General features: G+C 39.0%; 1 protein-coding gene across 1 annotated transcript in view; it reads left to right on the top strand.

Moving 5' to 3' along the window:
- ATP8A2 (ATPase phospholipid transporting 8A2) overlaps window positions 1-23917 on the top strand; it is a 517851-nt gene that overhangs the window by 85035 nt on the left and 408899 nt on the right. The window contains exons 21-23 of the mRNA XM_081952690.1: window positions 1249-1388; window positions 4916-5054; window positions 10236-10300. Coding sequence (XP_081808816.1) covers window positions 1249-1388; window positions 4916-5054; window positions 10236-10300 — 344 coding nt within the window. The remainder of the gene's footprint in view (window positions 1-1248; window positions 1389-4915; window positions 5055-10235; window positions 10301-23917) is intronic.

Genomic DNA, 23917 nt, shown 5'->3' with positions numbered 1-23917 from the left:
GGATGATTTTAAAAAATTGAGGGTTAACACTACTAGTAAGCGAAACTACTGTATATATTTATCTCACACCAGGATACGCTGTCTTACAGTTTTCTTTTACAAAAGCAACAGCAATTAGACTTAACATACCACTTCATAGTGCTTTCCAGCCCTCTCTAAGTGGTTTACAGAGTCAGCATCTTGCCCCCGACAATCGGGGTCCTCATTTTACCCACCTTGGAAGGATGGAAGGCTTAGTCAACCTTGATCCGGTGAGATTTGAACTGCCGAACTGCAGCTAGCAGTCAGCTGAAGTAGCCTGCAGTACTTAGAACCCAGTTTTGAAGTTCCAATGGCTGCTGCCTCCCCCATGGCCATGTGGCCTCATTTTGACTGCTTGGCAATCAAACCACATTTATGGCTATTTGCAGTGACCCACAGTCACATGACCACAATTTGTAACGGTTTTGCCAGAAACCAGCATTAATTTCCAGTTTTTTAAGCATTTATTTCACAAAACAGCCCATAGTGAACAGTGGGGTTGCTTAACAACTGTGGCATTCACATTTCAAAAAACAAAACTGCATTATGCAGTGTCAAATATTATGCTGTGCCCAAATCTGCTTTGTATGTTCTTTCTTCTTTCTTTTCCTTATTTGGCATCTGCCTGGTTATTGACCATTTACAGACACAGGAGATGAAGAAAGCATCCCGCCCTTGTGTTTACAACCTTAGCACAGGGGTGTCAAACTCAAAGCCCATGGGCTGATCCGGCCCACGGGGTACTTAGATCTGATCCACAGGGCCACCCTGGAAATAGCAAAAGACCTGCCCGCAGTGCTTTTGCCAGCGAAAACTGAGCTCTGTTTTTGCTGGCAGAGCACTTGGGCCACCATAGGCACCCCTGACACAAGTGAGGTCGAGCTGGCCACGCCCACCCTGGCCATACCCATCTAGACCCCCGAGGTCACACACAACCCTGATGCGGCCTTCAGGGAAATCAAGTTTGACACTCCTGCTTTAGCGTGTTGGTAAAGCAAAGTCAAAGTAAGGTCATAAGCACCATTGTGGTTTCACTTAGTGAAACTTAACAACGGAATTGTCAGCCCCAATGGTGATTGTTAAACAAGGACTTCTGTGTGGGAAGGCAGTTTGGGGTTTTCAGGTACATAAAGTTTGTTCATTTACTCAATAATTGTTTTTCTGCCTAAAGTTTAATTCCTAACCTCTCTAGATGTTTGGGTTGAACGTCTGTATTTCCTTTTGTAGGTTTGAGGACTTTGTGCATCGCATATGCAGACTTATCAGAAAACTCTTACCAGGAGTGGCTGGACGTATATAATGAAGCCAGCATGAATTTGAAGGACAGAACTCAAAAGTTGGAAGAGTGTTATGAGATAATTGAGAAGGTTAATAAACATAAATTTGCTTCTTTTAATTTGCACTCCCTTCTTTATTCAGATGTTGCACAATTATGCCCGGGAGAGAAAGAGTTAAAAATGGGGTACTATTCCAATCCAGGTTTTACACAGCTGTTACTATATTTGCTTGGAGAAAGAGTATCTCCAAAATGCTGTTTGTTAGGAGCCACTTGACTATTATCCAGGGGTGAAATGCTACCGGTTCGGGTCAGTTCGCCCTAACCAGTAGTAAAAAATGCTACTGTTCGCCTGAAACAGTAGTAAAAAAAATGCTTTAAAAAGTAAAAAAAAAAAAGGTCTGACGATTGTGCAGTCACGCCTTTCAGTTGTGCAGCCACGCCCACCTGGTCACATGACCTCCTAGCCACGCCCACCAAGCCATGTCCACAGAACCAGTAGGGAAAATTTTTGAATTTCACCACTGCTATTATCCATTTAATAAATCAGTTGCTAGATACTGCATACTTACAGTGGGGCAAAAAAGTATTTAGTCAGCCACCAATTGTGCAAGTTCTCCCACTTAAAAAGACGAGAGAGACCTGTAATTGGCATCATAGGTAGACCTCAACTATGAGAGACAAAATGTTAAAAAAACCCCAATCAATCACATTGGCTGATTTGGAAAGAATTTATTTGCAAATTATGGTGGAAAATAAGTATTTGGTCACCTACAAAAAAGCAATATTTCTGGCTCTCACAGACCTGTACCTTCTTCTTTAAGAGGCTCCTCTGTCCTGTACTCATTACCTGTATCAATGGCACCTGTTTGAACTTGTTATCAGTATAAAAGACACCTGTCCACGACCTCAAACAGGCACACTCCAAACTCCACTATGGTGAAGACTAAAGAGCTGTCGAAGGACACCAGAAACAAAATTGTAGACCTGCACCAGGCTGGGAAGACTGAATCTGCAATAGGCAAGCAGCTTGGTGTGAACAAATCAACTGTGGGAGCAATAATTAGAAAATGGAAGACATACAAGACCACTGATAATCTCCCTCGATCTGGGGCTCCACGCAAGATCTCACCCCATGGGGTCAAAATGATCACAAGAATGGTGAGCAAAAATCCCAGGACCACACGGGGGGACCTAGTGAATGACCTGCAGAGAGCTGGGACCAACGTTACAAAGGCTACCATCAGTAACACACTATGTCACCAGGGACTCAGATCCTGCAGTGCCAGACGTGTCCCCTTGCTTAAGCCAGTACATGTCCAGGCCTGTCTGAAGTTTGCTAGAGAGCATTTGGATGATCCAGAAGAGGATTGGGAGAATGTCATATGGTCAGATGAAACCAAAATAGAATTGTTTAGTAGAAACACAACTCGTCGTGTTTGGAGGAGAGAGAATGCTGAGTTGCATCCAAAGAACACCATGCCTACTGTGAAGCATGGAGGTGGCAACATCATACTTTGGGGCTATTTCTCTGCAAAGGGACCAGGACGACTGATCCGTGTACAGGACAGAATGAATGGAGCCATGTATCATGAGATTTTGAGTGCAAACCTCCTTCCATCAGCAAGAGCATTGAAGATGAAACATGGCTGGGTCTTTCAACATGACAATGATCCCAAACATACTGCCCGGGCAACGAAGGAGTGGCTTTGTAAGAAGCATTTCAAGGTCCTGGAGTGGCCTAGCCAGTATTCAGATCTCAACCCCATAGAAAACCTATGGACGGAGTTGGAAGTCCATGTTGCCCAGTGACAGCCCCAAAACATCACTGCTCTAGAGGACATCTGCATGGAGGAATGGGCCAACATACCAGCAACAGTGTGTGCCAACCTTGTGAAGACTTACAGGAAACATTTGACCTCTGTCATTGCCAACAAAGGATATATAACAAAGTATTGAGATGAACTTTTGATATTGACCAAATACTTATTTTCCACCATAATTTGCAAATAAATTCTTTCCAAATCAGCCAATGTGATTGATTGTTTTTTTTTTACATTTTGTCTCTCATAGTTGAGGTCTACCTATGATGCCAATTACAGGCCTCTCTCATCTTTTTAAGTGGGAGAACTTGCACAATTGGTGGCTGACTAAATACTTTTTTGCCCCACTGTAGCTTGTGTCATAGGAGCCTTGGATTGTGGCTTGGACTTTGCTTGTGTCATAGGAGCTTTGGATTATGCCTTGGACTTTGCTTGTGTCATAGGAGCCTTGGATTGTAGCTTGGACTTTGCTTGTGTCATAGGAGCCTTAGATTGTAGCTTGGTTTTTGCTTGTGTCATAGGAGCCTTGGATTGTAGCTTGGGCTTTGCTTGTGTCATAGGAGCCTTGGATTGTAGCTTGGACTTTGCTTGTGTCGTAGGAGCCTTGGATTGTAGCTTGGACTTTGCTTGTGTCCTAGGAGCCTTAGATTGTAGCTTGGTTTTTGCTTGTGTCATAGGAGCCTTAGATTGTAGCTTGGTTTTTGCTTGTGTCATAGGAGCCTTGGATTGTAGCTTGGTTTTTGCTTGTGTCATAGGAGCCTTGGATTGTAGCTTGGGCTTTGCTTGTGTCATAGGAGCCTTGGATTGTAGCTTGGACTTTGCTTGTGTCATAGGAGCCTTAGATTGTAGCTTGGTTTTTGCTTGTGTCATAGGAGCCTTGGATTGTAGCTTGGGCTTTGCTTGTGTCGTAGGAGCCTTGGATTGTAGCTTGGACTTTGCTTGTGTCATAGGAGCCTTAGATTGTAGCTTGGTTTTTGCTTGTGTCATAGGAGCCTTGGATTGTAGCTTGGACTTTGCTTGTGTCGTAGGAGCCTTGGATTGTAGCTTGGACTTTGCTTGTGTCATAGGAGCCTTAGATTGTAGCTTGGTTTTTGCTTGTGTCATAGGAGCCTTGAATTGTAGCTTGGGCTTTGCTTGTGTCGTAGGAGCCTTGGATTGTAGCTTGGGCTTTGCTTGTGTCATAGGAGCCTTAGATTGTAGCTTGGTTTTTGCTTGTGTCATAGGAGCCTTGAATTGTAGCTTGGGCTTTGCTTGTGTCGTAGGAGCCTTGGATTGTAGCTTGGGCTTTGCTTGTGTCGTAGGAGCCTTGGATTGTAGCTTGGGCTTTGCTTGTGTCATAGGAGCCTTGGATTGCGGCTTGGGCTTTGCTTGTGTCATAGGAGCCTTGGATTGCAGCTTGGGCTTTGCTTGTGTCATAGGAGCCTTGGATTGTGGCTTGGACTTTGCTTGTGTCATAGGAGCCATGACTTAGGTGTCCCCAATCTTCAATTGCTGCTATTCACAGCTGCGTTAGTCTCAAATCTGCCTCATTATAAATCATATATGATTTAACCATATATTACTGGGGCCTGGGGAGGCCAGTAAATGAAATGAATCCTTCAGGTTTTGGGGAAAGGGGAGTAGCTTTGTCCATTTTGAAGCTGCTCTGCTTATGATTTCTGAAAGGGCTTGTGTTATGCCTATATGTCCATCAACTACATTGGTTTGTCAGCAATAACAACAACAACACAAAGTAAGACACAACTTGCTGTCATTATTTCTACTTTTGAGCATCGTCCATTTCGTTCTCCTTCAGGACTTGCTGCTTCTGGGTGCAACAGCCATTGAGGATCGCCTGCAAGCTGGCGTCCCGGAAACAATATCTACTCTAATAAAAGCAGAGATCAAGATTTGGGTACTAACAGGGGACAAGCAAGAAACTGCTCTCAATATAGGTAAGAGCTCTTCAATTTTCCCAGTGAAGTTGTCCTTTGCCAATGCCGCCAGATATAGCAATAGCACTTAGACTTATATACCGCTTTACAGGGTTTTCCAGCCCTCTCTAAGCAGTTTACAGACTCAGCCGACTTCCCCCAACAATCTGGGTCCTCATTTTACCCGCCTCGGAACGATGGACAGGCTGAGTCAACCTTGAGCCTTCTGAGATTTGGACTGCCAAATTGCAGGCAGCTGGTAGTCAGCAGAAGTCGCCTGCAGTACTGCACTCTAACCACTGCGCCACTGTGGCTCATATAAATTGTAGATCTTGAGGTTATGGTACAAATGAATTATTGCTTTGGCAGGTAATCTGACTGGTTGGAACTCTATAGGAGACAGTCAGTCAGTGGAATATTTGGAAAATTCCTGGAATTCCTTAAGACGGAGATTGTATCCATAATTCCAAGGAATGTCATTAGTGCAGGCAATTTGATTGATTCTAGCTTCTCATTTTATAGATGCTACATTATGTTATTTCAATGGATAGAAAGGGTGTACATGACATGCTGAATGAAATCTAACCAATGAATTAATTACTGCAACAGTATCAACGCAAATTGCCAAACATAATGTATGAGTCAAAGGTTTTTCTTTAAATAGAGTTGTGGTAAATGGGGCAGAGAGAATCAGTCAAAAGGGAAGGAGCAATTGTGAGCAATTTCAAGTATATAAAAATAATGAATGATCTAGGATTCAGTGTTCTATAAATACTGTATAAACCCAAAAGGATAACATCACAAAAACATTAAAACCTTAAAGTCCCTGTGGTTAATTTACTTTTCCTCAATAAAACCTGGTCATTTTCATTCCGACATATAGACTAAATGGTAACTAAAACCCAACAATTATATAGCATCCTGAATTCAATTTTAAAAATCAATAATCCCCAATGACTGTTGCAAATGAAATTCAAACAGAGTGTTAGCCTGGATGTTTAAATGGAGCTTAATATCACCTTGCTAATATTTTCAATGCAGTCTTAATAATTTTTGTTCCCGTGTTATATGAACAAGCTGTATTTCGCCATTGCCCCCCCCCCTTGCTTTCCAGTTCCAGCTGGTCTGCTCAAGTTTTATTTCTTCATTTGAAGAACTGATGGATTTCTATAGCTGCCCATCTCAGTCAATGACTCTGGGTGGCTTACAATTCAAACAATATATTACAATTTTAAAACTAAGAACATTTTAAAACTCTGTGTGTGTGTGTGTGTGTGTGTGTGTGTGTGTGTGTGTGTGTACCATATATATAGCAGACAAGATACTTGGCCAGTTAGCAATACAAGCAGGAAACGGAGGCCTTAACACCGTGATGGCGAACCTATAGCATGCGTGCCACAGATGGCACACAGAGCGCTCTCTGCAGGCACATGAACTGTTGCCCCAGCTCAGCTCCACCGCACATGCAAGCGCGCCTCCCACCGGCCAGCTGATTTTCAGGTCTCTGCCACGCATGCGCGGGAGTGGGTGGGCAGGGTGCATGCGAGAGATGCACATGCATGTACGCTGGGGGAGGGGCAGAGGGGTCGCACGCACACGCCTAGGGGTCGCACGAGGTGCTCCCCCTAGGCATGTGCGTTTACACTTTTACACTTAAAAGTGGAATAGCCTCTTTAGAAGTAACATTTGAAACGAAACGTCAGTAAGTAACATGGCTTTTCTTGCTTCCCACAGTAGCAAAAAATGTAAAAATACATTAAGTAGCTAAAACAAATCAAGGAGGATGTTCAGTACAGATCTTGATGGCAAAGCCTGAGGATTTACTCCTGGCTTGAGACCCAATTACGCCACGGGAAGAAGGAGAAATATCACATTTTGTCTGTTTGAGATAGATTTTTGTTTGACTGTGAATGTACCTTCCTCTCATATAACCTGCCCAATGCCATTTGATTTGGAGATAGATGATAGATAGATGATAGATAGATGATAGACAGACAGACAGACAGAGATGGATAGATAGAATATTGATAGATAAAAGATAGCTAAAATAAGATAAGATATAGGTGATAGATAGATAGATGATAGAGATAGCTAGATGATAGATAGAATATAGATAGATAAAAGAGATAGATGATAGAGAATAGATAGAAGATTGATAGATCGATAGGTAGACATGTAGGTAGATAATAGAGACATAGATGATAGATAGACAGACAGACAGGGATGGATGGATGGATAGATAGAATATCAATAGATAAAAGATAGATAAGATAAGATAGCTAGATGATAGATAGATAGATAAATGATAGAGATAGCTAGATGATAGATAGAATATAGATAGATAAAAGAGATAGATGATAGAGAATAGATAGAAGATCGATAGATCGATAGGTAGGTAGGTAGATAATAGAGACATACATGATAGATAGAATATAGCTAAATAAAAGATAGATGATGATCGATAGATAGATAAATATAGATAGATAGATAGATAGATAGATGATAGATAGATAGATAGATAGATAGATAGATAGATAGATAGATAGATAGATAGATAGATATAATAGATATAAGATGGATGGATGGATGGATGGATGGATGGATGGATGGATGGATGATATAGATAGTTGATAGATAGATGATAAATAGATAGATGATAGAAATAGATAGATAGATAGATAGATAGATAGATAGATAGATAGATAGATAGATAGATAGATAGATAGAAGATAGAAGACAGACAGACAGACAGACAGACAGACAGACAGACATTTCTGCTTTCTCCTGTAAATCTCTTTACATCTCCAAGGGAAGTGTATGTATGTAGGTATTGGAGTGAGAAATCAATCCCAATGCAAATCTCCTTGTATAATTTAATGTGAGCTCTTGCTGATTACTGAGGAATTCAGTAGAATGTGCTTTGCTATTCTCCAGTTCCACTTGTCAAGTGGCATCTTGCATGATATGAAAGATGTAAAATAAAACAGCAAGAAGACGCTTAGAAATTACTGTTCACTGCTGCAGCTGTTGTTCCAATCAAAAACTACCAGAAAATCCCTTTCAATTAGTTATACCAAATTTGTAACAGTTTAGGTCCACAGTCATTCTCAGGGGAAAAATCAGGTCTCACTTGATGAATAATCCTTAAAGCTGTTATTTCTCAAAGAATTTTTAAAAACATAATTTGGCATGCCAGACCTCATTCCAGCATTATGAAATTGTTCAGCATACGGGCCTTTAGAAAGAGCTTATAGAAACCCACTGCATTTTTTTATTAGTTGGTTTTTATTCTTGATAATAAACTTTAATCTTCCCACAAATTCTATTCAGTTTTGTTCAGATTTAATCTAATAATTTATGTTCAGTTACGTTACTATTCTTCATTGTGAGTACTGTATACTTTTGTAAATAATAACACAAATACTTTTCAATAAGACCATTTATATGATAGTTGCTGGACTCATACATTTTACATATTACATCAAATCATGATATCTTTTAGTCTAGGTTTGTGGAAGAAATCAACCACAAATACATTTAATCAACAAATAAATCACAGGGAAACTGATTCACCAACAACATAAACAGTTAAGCATGTTTTACAAACTGCAATGGCTGGGTTAACAAATTACAGCAAGGGATAACAGCAAGCCACATTAGACTAATGTGAAGATGGGCTTTCTTTTACTTCAAAATGCATATAGAGCACTGATGGCTCACCTTTTTGTCATCTCATGATCTGGATCTCCCCCTGATGACATGCTATTAAAGACCTAGTTATTGAACTTTGGAGCAGGATGGTGGTTGAGCCCCTGTTGGATGTTTGGTGTTGTTGGTTGGTTGGTTCCAATATTTAGGTTCAAGTCACTCATGGTTTCTTTTTCTTTTCTTTTTCTTACTTTTTAAACTGTAATTTGGAGTCTAGAGTCACTCTATGAGTGAGATGGACAGTCATTAAATTTTATGTATGAATACAATACAGTGCAGTGCAGTACAATGCACAATAGGAGATGAACAGCCTCTAGATTGCATGAGCAAATAAAGCCATGATTTATTTAATAAAATAAAGCTGGCTCAGTTTGTATAACTGGGTAAACCATAAACTATAGCTTTCCAATCAAAGTGCCTTGATTTACATAACACTTTAAGCCAAACACAAATACAGTAAGCAAATAACTTGCAACCTGTGTCAGCTTGATGGGCAAAGCAAGCCCTGTTATTTTTCCTAGATTCAGCAGTGCCTAGGGAAATGGTGAAAAAATGATTTGTTTGATGATGTCACCACATATTTTTATTTTGCCATCCTTATACTTTATTGCAGAGCCACCATCATAGGAGCATCTAACTAGCCACTGTGGAAATCAAGGGGATGTATTACACAGTCCAGGCTTCCTCAATCCAGCGCTCTTCAGCTGCTTTGAGACTGAACAATTTCCAGAGTGCACAACCTTTTAAGTTAGCTGGTGGATGCTAATTTAGGGAAGGCTGTTATCTGATTCAGAACAGCTCATATATATATATATATATATATATATATATATATATATATATATATATATATATATATATATATATATATATATATATATATATATATATATATATATATATATATATATATATATATATATATATATATATATATATATATACATACATATACACATACACATACACATACACATATATACACATATATACACATATATACACCACATATATACACACACACATATATATACTGGGGATGTGTACACAATTAAAAGTGTCATAAGGGCCATGGTGGGAAGCTCTTGTACATCCTCTTAAATTCTCAGATTCTCTGCAAATACTTACACAATTTGGAAATGTCCATGAGTATTCATAGTTATATATTAAGCTTGCACAAAGGAAGACTGAGGAGCTGGCCTGCCAAGTCGGGCAAATGTATCAATGAAGGAAGGGAGGTTGATTGAGAATTTGGGCTTTCTAGCCGGACTCTGTTCATTTACTCATGATGATAGGATGACTGAAGAAGATGCTTTGATCTTTTTAGCATGAAGGAAACAAGATAGTTTTTTAATGAGCCCTTTGATTATATTTTCTGATACCACCTATTGCAGGGGTGTCCAAACTTGGGAACTTTAAGACTTGTGGACTTCAACTCCCAGAATTCCCAAGTTTGGACACCCCTGACCTATTGTATGTTGATTATTTCTCTAGGTTACTCCTGCAGGCTTGTTTCCCAGAGTATGACTCTCATCCTCGTGAATGAAGACTCTTTGGATGTAAGTGGAATTCTACTTTTCTGTTTGATTTAAACACTGTCATTATTCCTTTCCATCTAAGCTTACCAATAGACAACCAGAAATCAATCCAAACAAATGTGTACAAAAGGGAACCGAAATACATGTGCCTTCAAACCAGACCCCACTGTTATTGGAGCATATCTATTCCACCAAATGACTTCTTAAGAAGAAAGGATAATACTAAATTAGGTTGGGGTAAAGGGCTGAAATTGCCTTGAAATGGTACTTCTAGTCCTTTACTATTTGGGGAGAACCCTCTCTTTCACCCTCAGTCTACTATGCCACGAGCTGCCCCATTTACCAGCAACTTTGAATCATAAAAATGCTTGGGGTGGGAAATTATAACCCTATGAGCCAGCAGTGTGCAGCAGCTGCCAAAAAAGCCAACACAGTCCTAGGCTGCATCAACAGAGGGATAGAATCAAGATCACGTGAAGTGTTAATACCACTTATAATGCCTTGGTAAGGCCACACTTGGAATACTGCATTCAGTTCTGGTCGCCACGATGTAAAAAAGATGTGGAGACTCTAGAAAGAGTGCAGAGAAGAGCAACAAAGATGATTAGGGGACTGGAGACTAAAACATATGAAGAACGGTTGCAGGAACTAGGTATGTCTATCTTAAGAGAAAGAAGGACTAGGGAAGACATGATAGCATTGTTCCAATATCTCAGGGGTTGCCACAAAGAAGAGGGAGTCAAACTATTCCCCAAGGCACTTGAGGACAGAACAAGAAGCAATGGGTAGAAACTAATCAAGGAGAGAAGCAACTTAGAACTGAGGAGAAACTTCCTGACAGTTAGAACAATTAATCAGTGGAACAGCTTGCCTCCAGAAGTTGTGAATGCCCCAACACTGGAAGTCTTTAAGAAGATGTTGGATAGCCATTTGTCTGGAACGGTATAGGGTTTCCTGCCTAGGCAGGGGGTTGGACTAGAAGACCTCCAAGGTCCCTTCCAACTCTACTATTGTATTGTATTGTATTGTATTGTATTGTATTGTATTGTATTAAATAAACTTGAGTAATGGCTAAAAGATCTTAAAAGGACCAACGGAGGGAAAGTAACATTATTCTGCTTACATTTTTTTCCGTATAATTTGACTGTAGAAAGCGTCTTCCTTCTTTTCATTTAAACTTTCAGAATAGAGTAATAAACAAACACTGTAATACGTAATTATGGTTGGGACAGAAAAATAGGGAAATTTGACATTCTGTTGTTTAATATACTGAAAATGATAGTCTTTGATCTGAGAACCCAATATCTACTCCTATCAGAGGAGGGTTTCTGCCGATTCCCCCCGGATTGGGCAAACCTGTAGTGGTGGCAGGAGGCTCCGCCCACCTGCCTGGACACTTCTGTGCACGTGCAAGAGCGAACCGGTAGTAAAATTAATTGAAACCCACCACTGACTCCTATCATATCACATAAGAAGGGGGCTTCATCAATCATCACGCAACCATGATCAATGACAAATTGGTTGGCAAAGTTCATTTTATTTATCCTGATTTTATTTATTTGTCAAATTTAGGTACCATTGATCCCACTCTCATAGTTTAGGTTATATCAAGAATGCAAGTGTAGAAGTGGCTCATTTTTTGATAAATGAAACAGGCTATTTTGAGGCAATAAATCCTACCCAATTACTGGGAAAATCCCAAGGATCCCACTGGATTTCTTTCAGATCCATAAGATGTCTGAGACAGACCTTCAAAACCAACCCAGTCCCCCACCATAGAGTCACAGTGTGATGTGCCTTATCTGGATCAGGCAGTGATTTGGCTATGGCAAAGAATCTATAAAGCCATTTCTTCCATCTTCAGATCACAAGCCAACTTTTTGGCGATGAAAATTAGACCAGAAATTATTTGGAACAAACCAAGGTTGTCTTGAGGTGTCGTTATACCATCTGCTAAGTGTTGAGGGGAGAAAAACCCCTCTGATCTCAATAGTTGGGGAAATTCCCAGCAACAAGGTTGATGAATTGAAGAAGGCAACCTAAGCAAGCAACACATGACTAAGATCCTCTTTTCACTATCATTTCAAAAATAGGTAGTTTCACTCCCAACACAAACCTAAGAAAGTGAATAAGAAAGCCAACCTGATTAAGAGATCTGATTAAGTGTGTCTGGGCCACAGTCACCCTTTAAGCTTATTTAATTTTAAACTAGTTCCTCCTAGACTTAATCCAAATACTAAACACTGTACCATTTTGATTGTCCTTCTATTCTTTGACAGTTTTCCCAAACATTGTTCCTATCAGATATATTGGCCTTTGACTCATATAATCATAGTCTTTGATTTCACTGGATCTAGATTATAGGTATAAGAATCCAACCCATCTGAAAAATACCAGGTTGAAGATGGTTTACATTCAACACTTCTCTTTCTGAGTAATGGTATCTGGCTGGAAGCTTAAAAAGAACTTTTTGACCTGAACCCTAAGGGAAAAAATAAGTATCTTGACAAGTTCAGCAGTTTTTAAACACACAATTTTGCATGCAGCTACAAATGGAAATAAAGGATCACCCTGAGTTTGACAACTGAGGGGAAAAAAGTCTGTGAAAAGGTCATGTTTGAGCACATAGAAAAATGATCCTCTAAAATTAAAATAAAATATCCCCCCCCGCCCGCCAGTTTCCTGTTTTGAGGTGACATAGACCATGTCCAAGGAATTTTCCAGAAGAGCTGTTCATATTACAGGGAACAGGCACTCAAATTCATTTTTATAAGACTGTAAGAGTTTAATTAGGGACGTGGTGGATCATTGGCTAAGACGCTGTGCTTGTTGATCAGAAAGGTCAGCAGTTCTGTGATACGAATCCCTAGCATCGCGTAAAGGGGTGAGCTCCCTTTCCTTGTCCCAGATTCTGCCAACCTAGCAGTTCGAAAGCATGTAAAAATGCAAGAATAGGAACCACCTTTAGTGGGAAGGTAACAGCATTCCATGTGCCTTCGGCATTTAGTCATGCCGGCCACATGACCAATGGAGACGTCTTCGGACAGCGCTGGCTCTTTGGGTTTGAAATGGAGATGAGCACCGCCCCCTAGAGTCAGGAACGACTAACACATATGTGCGAGGGGAACCCTTACCTTTACCTTTTCAGAGTTTAATTAAACTCTTAAGAAAAGTAAACCGAAACAGTATGGAGAAGGCAACCATGATGATTGAGGTGACTTGGTCTTGACAAATATGATAGGACTCTTCAAGAATCCAAAATGGTATCACTGAGCAAGCAACCATGATCTCTTTTCAAATATTGTTGGTGTAGGATATGGAATAATCAGGATCTTAAGTTATAAAAGATAAATTCTAGTTGGGAAGTGTCAGGCCAGTTCTATAGTGGAACTAATTAACGAGGTTGTGAGTTCTCATCAGCTGGATAACTTCAAGCAGACAATTGATAGTAAATTGGATAGACAAGTTTTGTAAATGCCTTAATTTGGATCCTGCACTACGCTGGAATTTCCAGTGGCTGAAATAATTTCTTCCAACTGTTACAATTCTGCTTTTCTCTCCCAGTTCATTGCAGTTGAGGGACTTAGCTTTGTCTGCGGGATGGTTAATCATAACCCCAAATCAAACCAAATCAAAATCTGTTCTTCCTGCAGCAGAAGTCAGAGTTTCATAGAGAGGACAGCTATCTTAAACAGGAATTCTGATCTGCCCCTTCCTAATGCTGCACTCAGCCCAGCCAATAAAGCTATGCCTGAATCTCAAAGAAACCCAGAAGAAAGCAGTTGCACTTGCAAATTAAAACCAGATGCCTTACTAGAGCTAAGAATTCATAAACCCATTGATTTCAATGGCTTAAACATGCACACGTCTGTTGATTTAGTCCAAGGGAACTAGAAGGGTGCACACACTGTCAAGTACTTATGTGTGCCTAAGCAGCTCATTTGGATTTGAGCCATAATGATTGAATGTAATAATTCACATATGCAATCCAAAGCAATAACGTGCACTTTAATCAGAATAATTTGGTTTTGCGGAGGTTGCCAAATAGCAAAAGCCAGATTATGTGACCCAGAATAAATTACTTCAAGTTTAAAATTGGTCTGTGGGGTTTCTTTTTCCCCACTTAAGTGGTAGAATAACATAGAGGGAGAAAAATCTTAAATTCTCAGCTAGTATGCAATAACATTTTTTAGTCTGCTTGTAAATAATTAAGGAGCTGATTTTGATAAGTTGCTTTGTTTGTAGATGTCTTATTTATTGAGTTGTTAGATATGATACGAATTTTAGGCTCCAATTAAAGAGATGTCTATACCAAATTAGCCTTGCATGTGCACTATAAAAAGTGAATATGATCCATGCAGATTAATATGCCTCGGGATACATATTTGAATCGCAGGCACTGCCTTATGAATTACAGCAGCTAGGGGTACCTAGGTAACCTTCATAATCTCAAAAAACTAAGCCTGGTCATATCTGAAATACTGGGATGAGAAACCACCAGACTATTCTAAGTCTCTATTCTAGAACAAACCAGAAGTTGATAATGGCAAACAATTTCCATATGATTATCAGGAAAACTATTTGGACATGTAGACAAGGAATTGGACTTGACCTGAAGGAGACTGGTTTTTTTTTAATTGTCTTATTTGTATGGCACATTTTTTTAAAAAAAAAAATCCTTGTGAGGATGGGAAGGGAAGGGAAGGAAATGAAAGGATACTTTCATTTAGCCAAGTGTGATTAAAAACACAAGGAATTTGTCGCCCATACAGAAACTCTCTGTATGACACTCATAAGAGAAGGTAGTAGAAAAGAGGACAAGGAAAATAGTAATACAGCCATACTTCAAGGGTAAATATACTTAAGACAGTACTGTGGTAATTATGTATTCAGCAGAGTGATGGTGTGAGGGGGGAAATGTCTCTGTGTTTAAATGTCTATGGAGATTCTCACTCACCTAGGTCAGGGATGTCCAAACTTGGGAACTTTAAGACTTGTGGACTTCAACTCCCAGAATTCCCCAGCCAGGGGAATTCTGGGAGTTGAAGTCCACAAGTCTTAAAGTTCCCAAGTTTGGACACCCTTGACATAGGTCATGGTTGTCCCAAAGGTGCTTTTTCAAGAGGCAAGTGGACTTTCTGGTTTTTCTTTGAAGATTGTTCACTTCTCATCCAATAAGTTTCTTGTACCTGTAGTAAAAAAATTGGCAACCCACCACTAATCTGCTTATTTTTATGTTACTGACATTTATGGGAAGAAGCATACTAGATCATATATTTAGTCCAGGGTGAGTAATATTCTTTTTACTCCCTGAATTCCAGCTGAAGTAAATATTTTGGAATTGCATCACATGCCAGTGTCTGGCCAAAGGTAGCAATAATTTTGTTGCATCTCCTTCTTTTCTAGCATCCGTCCTTTTTCTTTTTTCTTCCTCAGGTAGCAGGCTGCTGAGGAAGGGCCTTTGGCAAAAGACTGAACTGATTGAATGCATTTGGCAGATGGGCTGCACCTTGCTTGTATCTGAGTTAATTTTTCAGTTTATTTATTTGTAAAATCGACTATAAACCTGGACATTGTGTAGCTGCCATTTTGATTTGCCTGCCTATATGGGCCATTCTTGCTTGCAGAGTGGATTTTTCCAAAAAGGGAGAGTTTGAATTGTTTGGGGTTTTTTCTGTTTTTGTTTTTTTTTAATTTGCAAAATTAGTCTCCTTCTAGGATTCTCTTCCGCCAGGCCCCTCTTCCAATGTTCTTTTGCTGTGAGCTACTTACCAGCTTAATAGCTCCATATGTTGCAAATCATACAGTTAATGTAGATATCGTATGTTTTGAGCAGCAGAGGCAAATAAGGGGATTTTCCCCTCCTCCCATCAGTAAGCTGACAATAATTTTAATATGCGAAGACAGTGGATTGAAAAATGGCAGAATAAATACCACGGGGGAAAAATGAGGTTTAAGGCTTGGCATTTTTGAAAACCAAGGGTTGTTATCCTGAGGGAGACACTAGAGGCTCTTCTAACATCTGTGGCACAACATGGCTATCTTAATCACGAGACAGGCTGTGTGGAGATCCATGACTGCCAGCAGAAGTGGGACTTAGCAGAAGGAGCTAATTAGGAAAATTGGGAGAGAGAATTCATTGGGGGGTCAACTTTGCTGTCAATTTTCTTTCTTTCTTTTTTGCTTGAAGCTTTTAATTCTCTCCCCCTTAATCATACAGAGATTCAAAGATGTCAGCTTTAATAAGGAACTTCACAAAGAACTGTATCTAATAGGCCAGAAAAATGTGGTTAAATGGAGGGAAGGCCTTTCTCCTGACTTGGAGGAAAGAGTGTTAATTGGTTTGTCAATAATATTTGCAATGAGCCAGCAATACAAATGTGAAATCAAATACATAGCTATCCATATATCCCACCTCTTTTTCACACTTCCAAGTCATTGTCTACAATTACAAGCGGAAGTGGGGTGATTGAATTCAGTTTCCAGGTTTAAGTACACAGTGAACTGGGTAATTTGAACATTATTGAGTTTCAGTTTATTTCACCATGTAAAATAAGTGGGTTTGATTTGAGCTACGGATGGGCTGGAAAACTTTTTCTAGGAGTGAAAGGGTATATTTTGTATACTCTCTTGTTCCATCACTGCGTTGAGAGATGACAGCACAACCTTCAACACCAGCAGATCACTGATTCAATTTATGTCAATAAAGGGGATAAGAACTAGGATGAGAGCCAGCTCCTTATTGTTCAAAAGTCCCCAAAGAATTGGATGCCCCACAGACATTCCACTTATTGCAAAACAAAGGAGGAAAAAAACATACATGAGATAATGGCTTTTTACTGATATTATATCTTCTGTACCTATATCTTTGCTTTAGCTAAATAAATGAAAGGAACACTGACATACATTTTAATTTATTTATTTTGTCAAGTACGTATAAGATAACAGATATAAGTATAAACATGATTATGAATACAGGAAATGGATACGAGTAAGTGGGGACAGTAAGACAGGGGCAGTAGGCACATTGGTGCGCTTATTCATGCCCCTTACAGATCTCTTAGGAAAGGGATAAGGTCAACAGTAGACAGTCTAAGGTTACAGTTATGGGGGTTTGGGGATGAAACCAAAGTCAGGTAGTGCGTTCCAGGCATTGACCACTCTGTTGCTGAAGTCGAATTTTCTGTAATCGAGTTTGGAGCGGTTTACATTAAGTTTGTATCTATTGTGAGCTCGTGTATCATTGTGGTTGAACCTGAAGTAGTCATTGACAGGTAGGACATTGTAGCGGATAATTTTGTGTACTATGCTCAGGTCAGACCGAAGGTGGCATAGTTCTAAATTGTCTAAGCCCAAAATTTCAAGCCTGGTGGTGTAAGGTATTCTGTTGTGAGCAGAGGAGTGGAGGACTCTTCTCATGAAGTACTGTATCTCTGGACTCTCTCAATTGTATTAATGTATGATATGCAGTGCGGGTCCCAGACAGATGCATTCAAGAACAGGTCTAGCGAAGGTTTTATATGCCCTAGTTTGCAATACAATATTATCGGAGAAGAAGCTTCACAAGATTAGGTTAACATCTCTTACTGTCTTTTTGGCAATGTTGTTAACAGTGAGCTCTGGCACTTATATCATTAGAAATGAGTACTCCAAGGTCATCCATGAGGTTGTATCCGCCCAGTTTGTATTTGGTGTTCTGATTTTTTTTGCCAGTGTGTAAGACAGAGCATTTGTTGGTTGAGATTTGGAGTTGCCAATTGTTTGACCATTCTGACACATAGTCAAGGTCTTTTTGTAGGGCAGTAGCATTCTTGGTGGTGTGGAATAGTTTTACATCATCAGCGAAGAGAACTCTGACGATATGGTCGCAAAAGTCATTTATGTAAAGTATAAAGAGTGTGGGTCCCAATACGCTGCCTTGGGGAACACCACTGCTAAGAGGTGTAGGTTTTGATAGAGCACTCCCTATTTGACTACTTGTTGCCTGTTTGAACTATGGTTCATTTGCTTTAGATAGAACTTTAGTAAACAATTTAACAGAGGAAAAGTGGTTGTGGGGGGGAATGCTTGCCCATCGGCTGTACCCAATGCAATAGATTTTTGTCTGGGAATAAAACCAAATGAGGAGAGGTCCTTGCTCCAGCATTCACTGGGATCCAAATGGCTAAACCCATCATGAAAATGCTGGCATTCTGTAAATTCCAGTTGACATCTAAAAGCCCAAGCTACTGTGAAAAATGTAATATGCCAGAGAAGGTTATTTATAGTGAGAAAAAAATAATTTGATCTTTTTTCAGCAGAACTACTTGTCCCCCTGAATAGCCATGAACTAGATTAATTCTATTTTTTGCATGGGCTAATTTCATTATGCCTGGAAAGCTAGTATTGTTGGCATATCTATGAAAGATGGAGATCTAACGCATTTAACATTGTATGAAAATTCTTGGGAGTGGAGTAGCAGGAAGTATAGGACAGATGTAATACTTCATTTTCACAGTTGCGTACTTGAAAAAAGTGTTGAAGCCCATGTGCCCCTTGGGAACAGCTGACAGGCATAAAAATTGTCATCTCATTGGAATGGACACCAGCTAAAAGAAACTTATTTAATTTTCAACCAACGCTAAATATTTGATGGTTCCATGTGATACTTGGTTACTGGTAATAATTTTATTTGGTTGGTTTGTATTTTTTTCCCCATGTTAACGTTACTTTTTCCATGTTGACTTTTTATTTTTCAAATAATTGATTATTTGATTAGTTGCTGAAAATATTTCAGCAATATACGTTTATTTGGTAAACTAAAAATAAAAACTTACGGTTGTCATTATTCTTCATTAAATAATTTTGTTATGTTTGTTATTCTGTTCAACTAAAAAAGAAATGCTTTCACCAAAGCACTTTGGTGAAGCTGCGTTAATGTTTCTGACAGAATATTAATATATTTAATAATATTTTATCATTAAATATTAATATTGTTATATCAATATATTTAATAATATTTTTGTTGATAAATAAATGAAGGGAGACTAGTATAGACCTATTTCAAGCTATTTGGCTTTCATCAGCTAGCCATAACCTTACTGGGATTCGAACTTGGGCTATTTTTGCATCCTAGGCAGTTATATTAACGTCTTAGCCACAAGCTATCCTCCCTTATTAGCCAAGCCAGGGGAATGATTAAGTGTTATGTCAAAGGACCTGGTATGCCCAAATATGGGAGGGAGCATACTGCTTCCCTTTTGCCTTTCAGCCCCACTCCAGGAGCCTTCCAGGCAGAAAACCCATTTTGTGTTGCAAAAAGGAAGCAGTATGCTCCCTCCGATATTTGGGCATACCAGGTGCTTTAACAGAACACTTAATCATTTCCTTGGCTCAGCTGATAAGGGAGGAGAGCTTGTGACTTAGAGGCTAATACAACTGCCTAACATTTAAAAACAGCCCAGGTTCGAATTCCAGTAAGGGTATGGCTAGCTGATGAGAGCTAAATAGTTTGAAATAGAGCTATACTAATCTCCCTTTATTTATTTATCAGCACAAATGCAACACACACACACACACATATAATTATATATAAGTACATAATAATATAATTTATATAAAATATAAAAAAGCTGTTTGGTCTAGTAGTTAAGGCCCCAGGCTAGAAAGCGGGAGATCATGAGTTCAAGTCCCACTTTAGTCTGAAAGACAGCTGGATGACTTTGGGCCAGCCACTCTCCTTCAGGCCAACCCAACTTACAGGGTTGTTGTTGAGAGGAAAATAGGGAGAGGAAAGAGGATATGTTCACCGCCTTGAGTTATTTGTAAAAATAATAAAGACGAAATACAAATAAGATAAATAATATGCTAATATACTATAATAAAGGTTAATATTTAGTATTTCTTAATGTAATATCCATGTTATAAATAAAATAAATACACAGACTTATTTGGGTAAGGCAAAGTTCAGTACAGGCAATGAATTATTAAAGATGGATATTGTTGTGCCATCCCTCAATGTGATCTCTCCTGTTAGCACTGTCATTACTAATAGTATAATCTCCCTTTGTGTATATTGCAAGTCTCTAACACATTGAGGAAATTACACACACCTGCATTTATTTATTTATGTGTTTACTTACTTACTTATTCAATTTATATAGCTAAACATCCATCTCACATATGTGACTCTAGGCAACGTACAATAAAAAAAGCAAATAAACGATTTAAAACATTGTAATATAATAAATATTTTAGCATATTAAAATTGTTAAAACACAGGTACAAAGAAAATCATAGGAAAATAAACCAACAGCCTACATACAGTTTACATTTTAATTGTGTTTGCATTTTGAAATAACATATATTTACAAATAAATATTAAGCATATTAAATATGTTGAGATTTTTTTAAAAGAAAAAAATGCAGATCAATGAAGAGACTTGAACTAGTTTATGAGTACATGCAGAACAGGGATTGGAAACTAATTTGTCCATGCTTGTATCCTAGTGAGTCCAGCCAATTTATCTAAAGATCTAAGGGTCCCAGCTATAAATTGAGAAGCTGTATCTACTGAGATACAATCTCCTATGCTGGTAGCTAAATTTAGGAGCGTAGATTTCATTTTTGTTTTATTCCATAATAAATGAAGATGCCCATTCGCTAGATTAGATTTCCTAAGTTTTTCATTGGTGCCCTCACTCTGTCTTCTTTCCCTTTGTGAGTTTGTACATGATTGCTATTAAGCAATTTTGGAATGCAAACTCGCGTTATGAGCAAAGGTTAATTAGGGCCTGAAGAAAGCCTGGGGCAGAAAAATACAGATGCAGGAACTGTAGAAATAAGGTCTGCTGGTCAATTTTCTTGAGTGTATAACTTAAATTAAATGTAAGACCAAGACAACTATTCCTTACCCACACCAGACTCATTGATCTTTCAAATCTCTCTGCAACCGATAAATTTGCATGTATAATGCACAACTGGATCTCTAACTCCCAATCGGGAGCATTTCAGTCTTGCAATTTGGAGCAGGCAGAGCCTGAATAATTGAAACGTGAACAATTCACCCCCAAGTTCACAACGGGGCTGTGTATACAATGAGCCTCCTGCAGAATGCACAGGCTGTTTTTGGCCATCATTCAGCTCCTTGTGGATGGATCTGGGTACAATTTCCCATGTAGCTAAAATCAGTCCAGTTCTATTTTTGAAGTTAAATACTTTGTGCAATTATAAAAAAAAATTAAAAAGACAAAATGTTACAACGTTGTCTGAAAGTTGAATAATGGCCATTGGACTTTCTTGTTGGATTGAAACATTTTGCTGCTTATCCAAGTAGTTCTTTCAGTCTGAGCAAGTTGGTTAGGGGCACCCCATAAATGTCCTCTAGAGAGTTTCTTGGATAGGCTTGTTAGATGAGTAGGCAGAGTGTCATTGCATGAAAATGTTTCAACCCCTAAATCCTTTGTCCTAGGTGGGTCGTTAAATGCTGTCTCCTGGGTGAACTTGTGAAGTGGTCTTAATCTTCCTGGGGACTGTTGAAAAGCAACATAAAAAATGGGGGATAGGTTGGGTCTGAAGGCTCTACCTCTATTGAATAAAGAACTCTCCACTGTGACATAAATGAATTCCTTTATTTTTCAAGACATCTCTCTTCCCTGTCTTAAAGATCCTGCAGATCTCTCTTTCTAGGTTGTTACAGGTCCAAATCAGAATCAGAATCTCACATTCTAGGAATGTCAGTCTCCCTGATAAATTGGATGTTTGAGTCCATTGGTGTTTATATCATCTGTGAAGATCTGGACTTCTTGGACTTGATTTTTTTCTTAGGTATCATCCACATCAGAGATGGGTTGCTGCCGGGTCAGCCCGGATCAGCCAAACCGGTAGTAGTGGCGGTGGGAGGCTCCATCCTTCCAGAAGCATCGCGTGCGGGGGGGGGAGCAGCACAGGAGCATGCCCGAACTGGTAGTAACATAATTAGCAACCCACCTCTGATCCACATAACTGAACCAGAGGGTTGGGGCAATCCTCTGGAAGGAGCTGAGTGCTCTCTTCTCCACATGGGAGACATGGCTATTTGGAAAACACCACATACCTGTGTTCTTCAAACCCAGCAAAACACTGAGACAGAGGCTTGTCCACCATAAAGATCGGACACTAAAATATAGAAGAGCAACGTAGTGTTTGCTGTCTGGTGTAGTGAAGACTGTTCAGAACTTTACAGTGGAGAAACCAAGCAACCTTTACACATGAGGATGGCTCTGCATAGGAGAAGCAGCACCACTGGACCTGAATCAGCAGTATACCTTCGTTTAGAAGAAAAACAATACTTTCTTGAGGCCAGTAATGTTCACATTTTGGACAGGGAAGATAGAGGGTTTCAGTGAAGATTGAGCGAATCCTTTTATGCCAAAGTGGAAAATCCCTCCCTCAACAGATGTGGAGCCCTCAGACACAACCTGTCCCCTATTTTTTATGGTGCTCTTTCATCAATCCCCAGGAAGTTTAAGGCTACTTACAGGTTCACACTTAACGACCCACCTAGGGCAAAGGATTGTGGAAGTAAGAACATTTACTTCCCAATGACTCTCTGCCAACTCACCTAACAACTTATCCTGAGTAGGTGAGAAATGAAATCTCCCTGGAGGACATATATGAGGTCCTCCAACCAACTTGCTCAGATTAAAAAGTTACTTGGATAAGCAGTGAAATGCTTCGAACCAACAAGAAAATAAGTCCCGTTGCCATGACTCAACTTCCAAACAACTCGACCTGGTTGATTGAGAATCTTCATCAACTCACAATGTTGTGTTATCACATGAACTTGGATCAGATTTGGACTATTTTATTTCAGTAATTAAGCATTTTTTTTACATTTTAATTATTTTGGCTCTAGCAATGTAACATAAAATTGCATGATGGTGACCATCAACTGACTGTTCTTATAAACTTTAATGCAGCTGGAATCTTCTTCAACTTGCAAGTCCAGCTGTTGCCTTCTTGATCTTGGTTTTATGGCTTAGTATGATCCATTAACCAACAACTGAAGATTTCAACATACCAACATACCTATATGGAGGTTATAAAAACAAATGTTATATTCAAATGCAATTTTCTGATATACAATTAAGAAATACTAATTAATTCCCAGTGTTTTTTGCTCAATGTGAGGGCACCTCCTCTATGAATTTAATAATATTTACTTTTTGGCTGTTCATATGCAACCTTGCACTAACAAGCATTTTATAAGAACAATAATGTAGAATACTTAGCTTATATTTATTTTCATCAAAGCAATCATATTTTGTGCTTTTAAATGTTAAATAAAGTTCAGATACAAGGGGAGAAAGTAAATAATCCTACTCAAATATTCAGATTAAAATACAATATTCTAGCACAAACAAAATTCCCACTCCTAATTGATTTCCTGGGGCAAATTATTTTTTTAGATATTGTTGATGAGTAAGAGACGTTTATGAAACAATCCTTTGTAGTCATAAAAAGTGTTGGAGGTACTCTTTTGAAGGCTATAACAAACACTTTTGAATAAAAAAATAAACTGTAGTTCAAGATATATCTGTATTTTGTTACAGTCAGATATGAAATGTAGGAATAGGCCAGAATATTTTATTTATATGTATGCCATAAAGTGAGGGAAAT

The sequence above is a fragment of the Natrix helvetica genome, assembly GCF_964273705.1.
Source record: "Natrix helvetica genome assembly, chromosome: 4".
Lineage (NCBI taxonomy): Eukaryota > Metazoa > Chordata > Lepidosauria > Squamata > Natricidae > Natrix > Natrix helvetica.
Note: the sequence above shows the minus strand (reverse complement) of the source record. Positions and strands in the feature narration are given on the sequence as shown.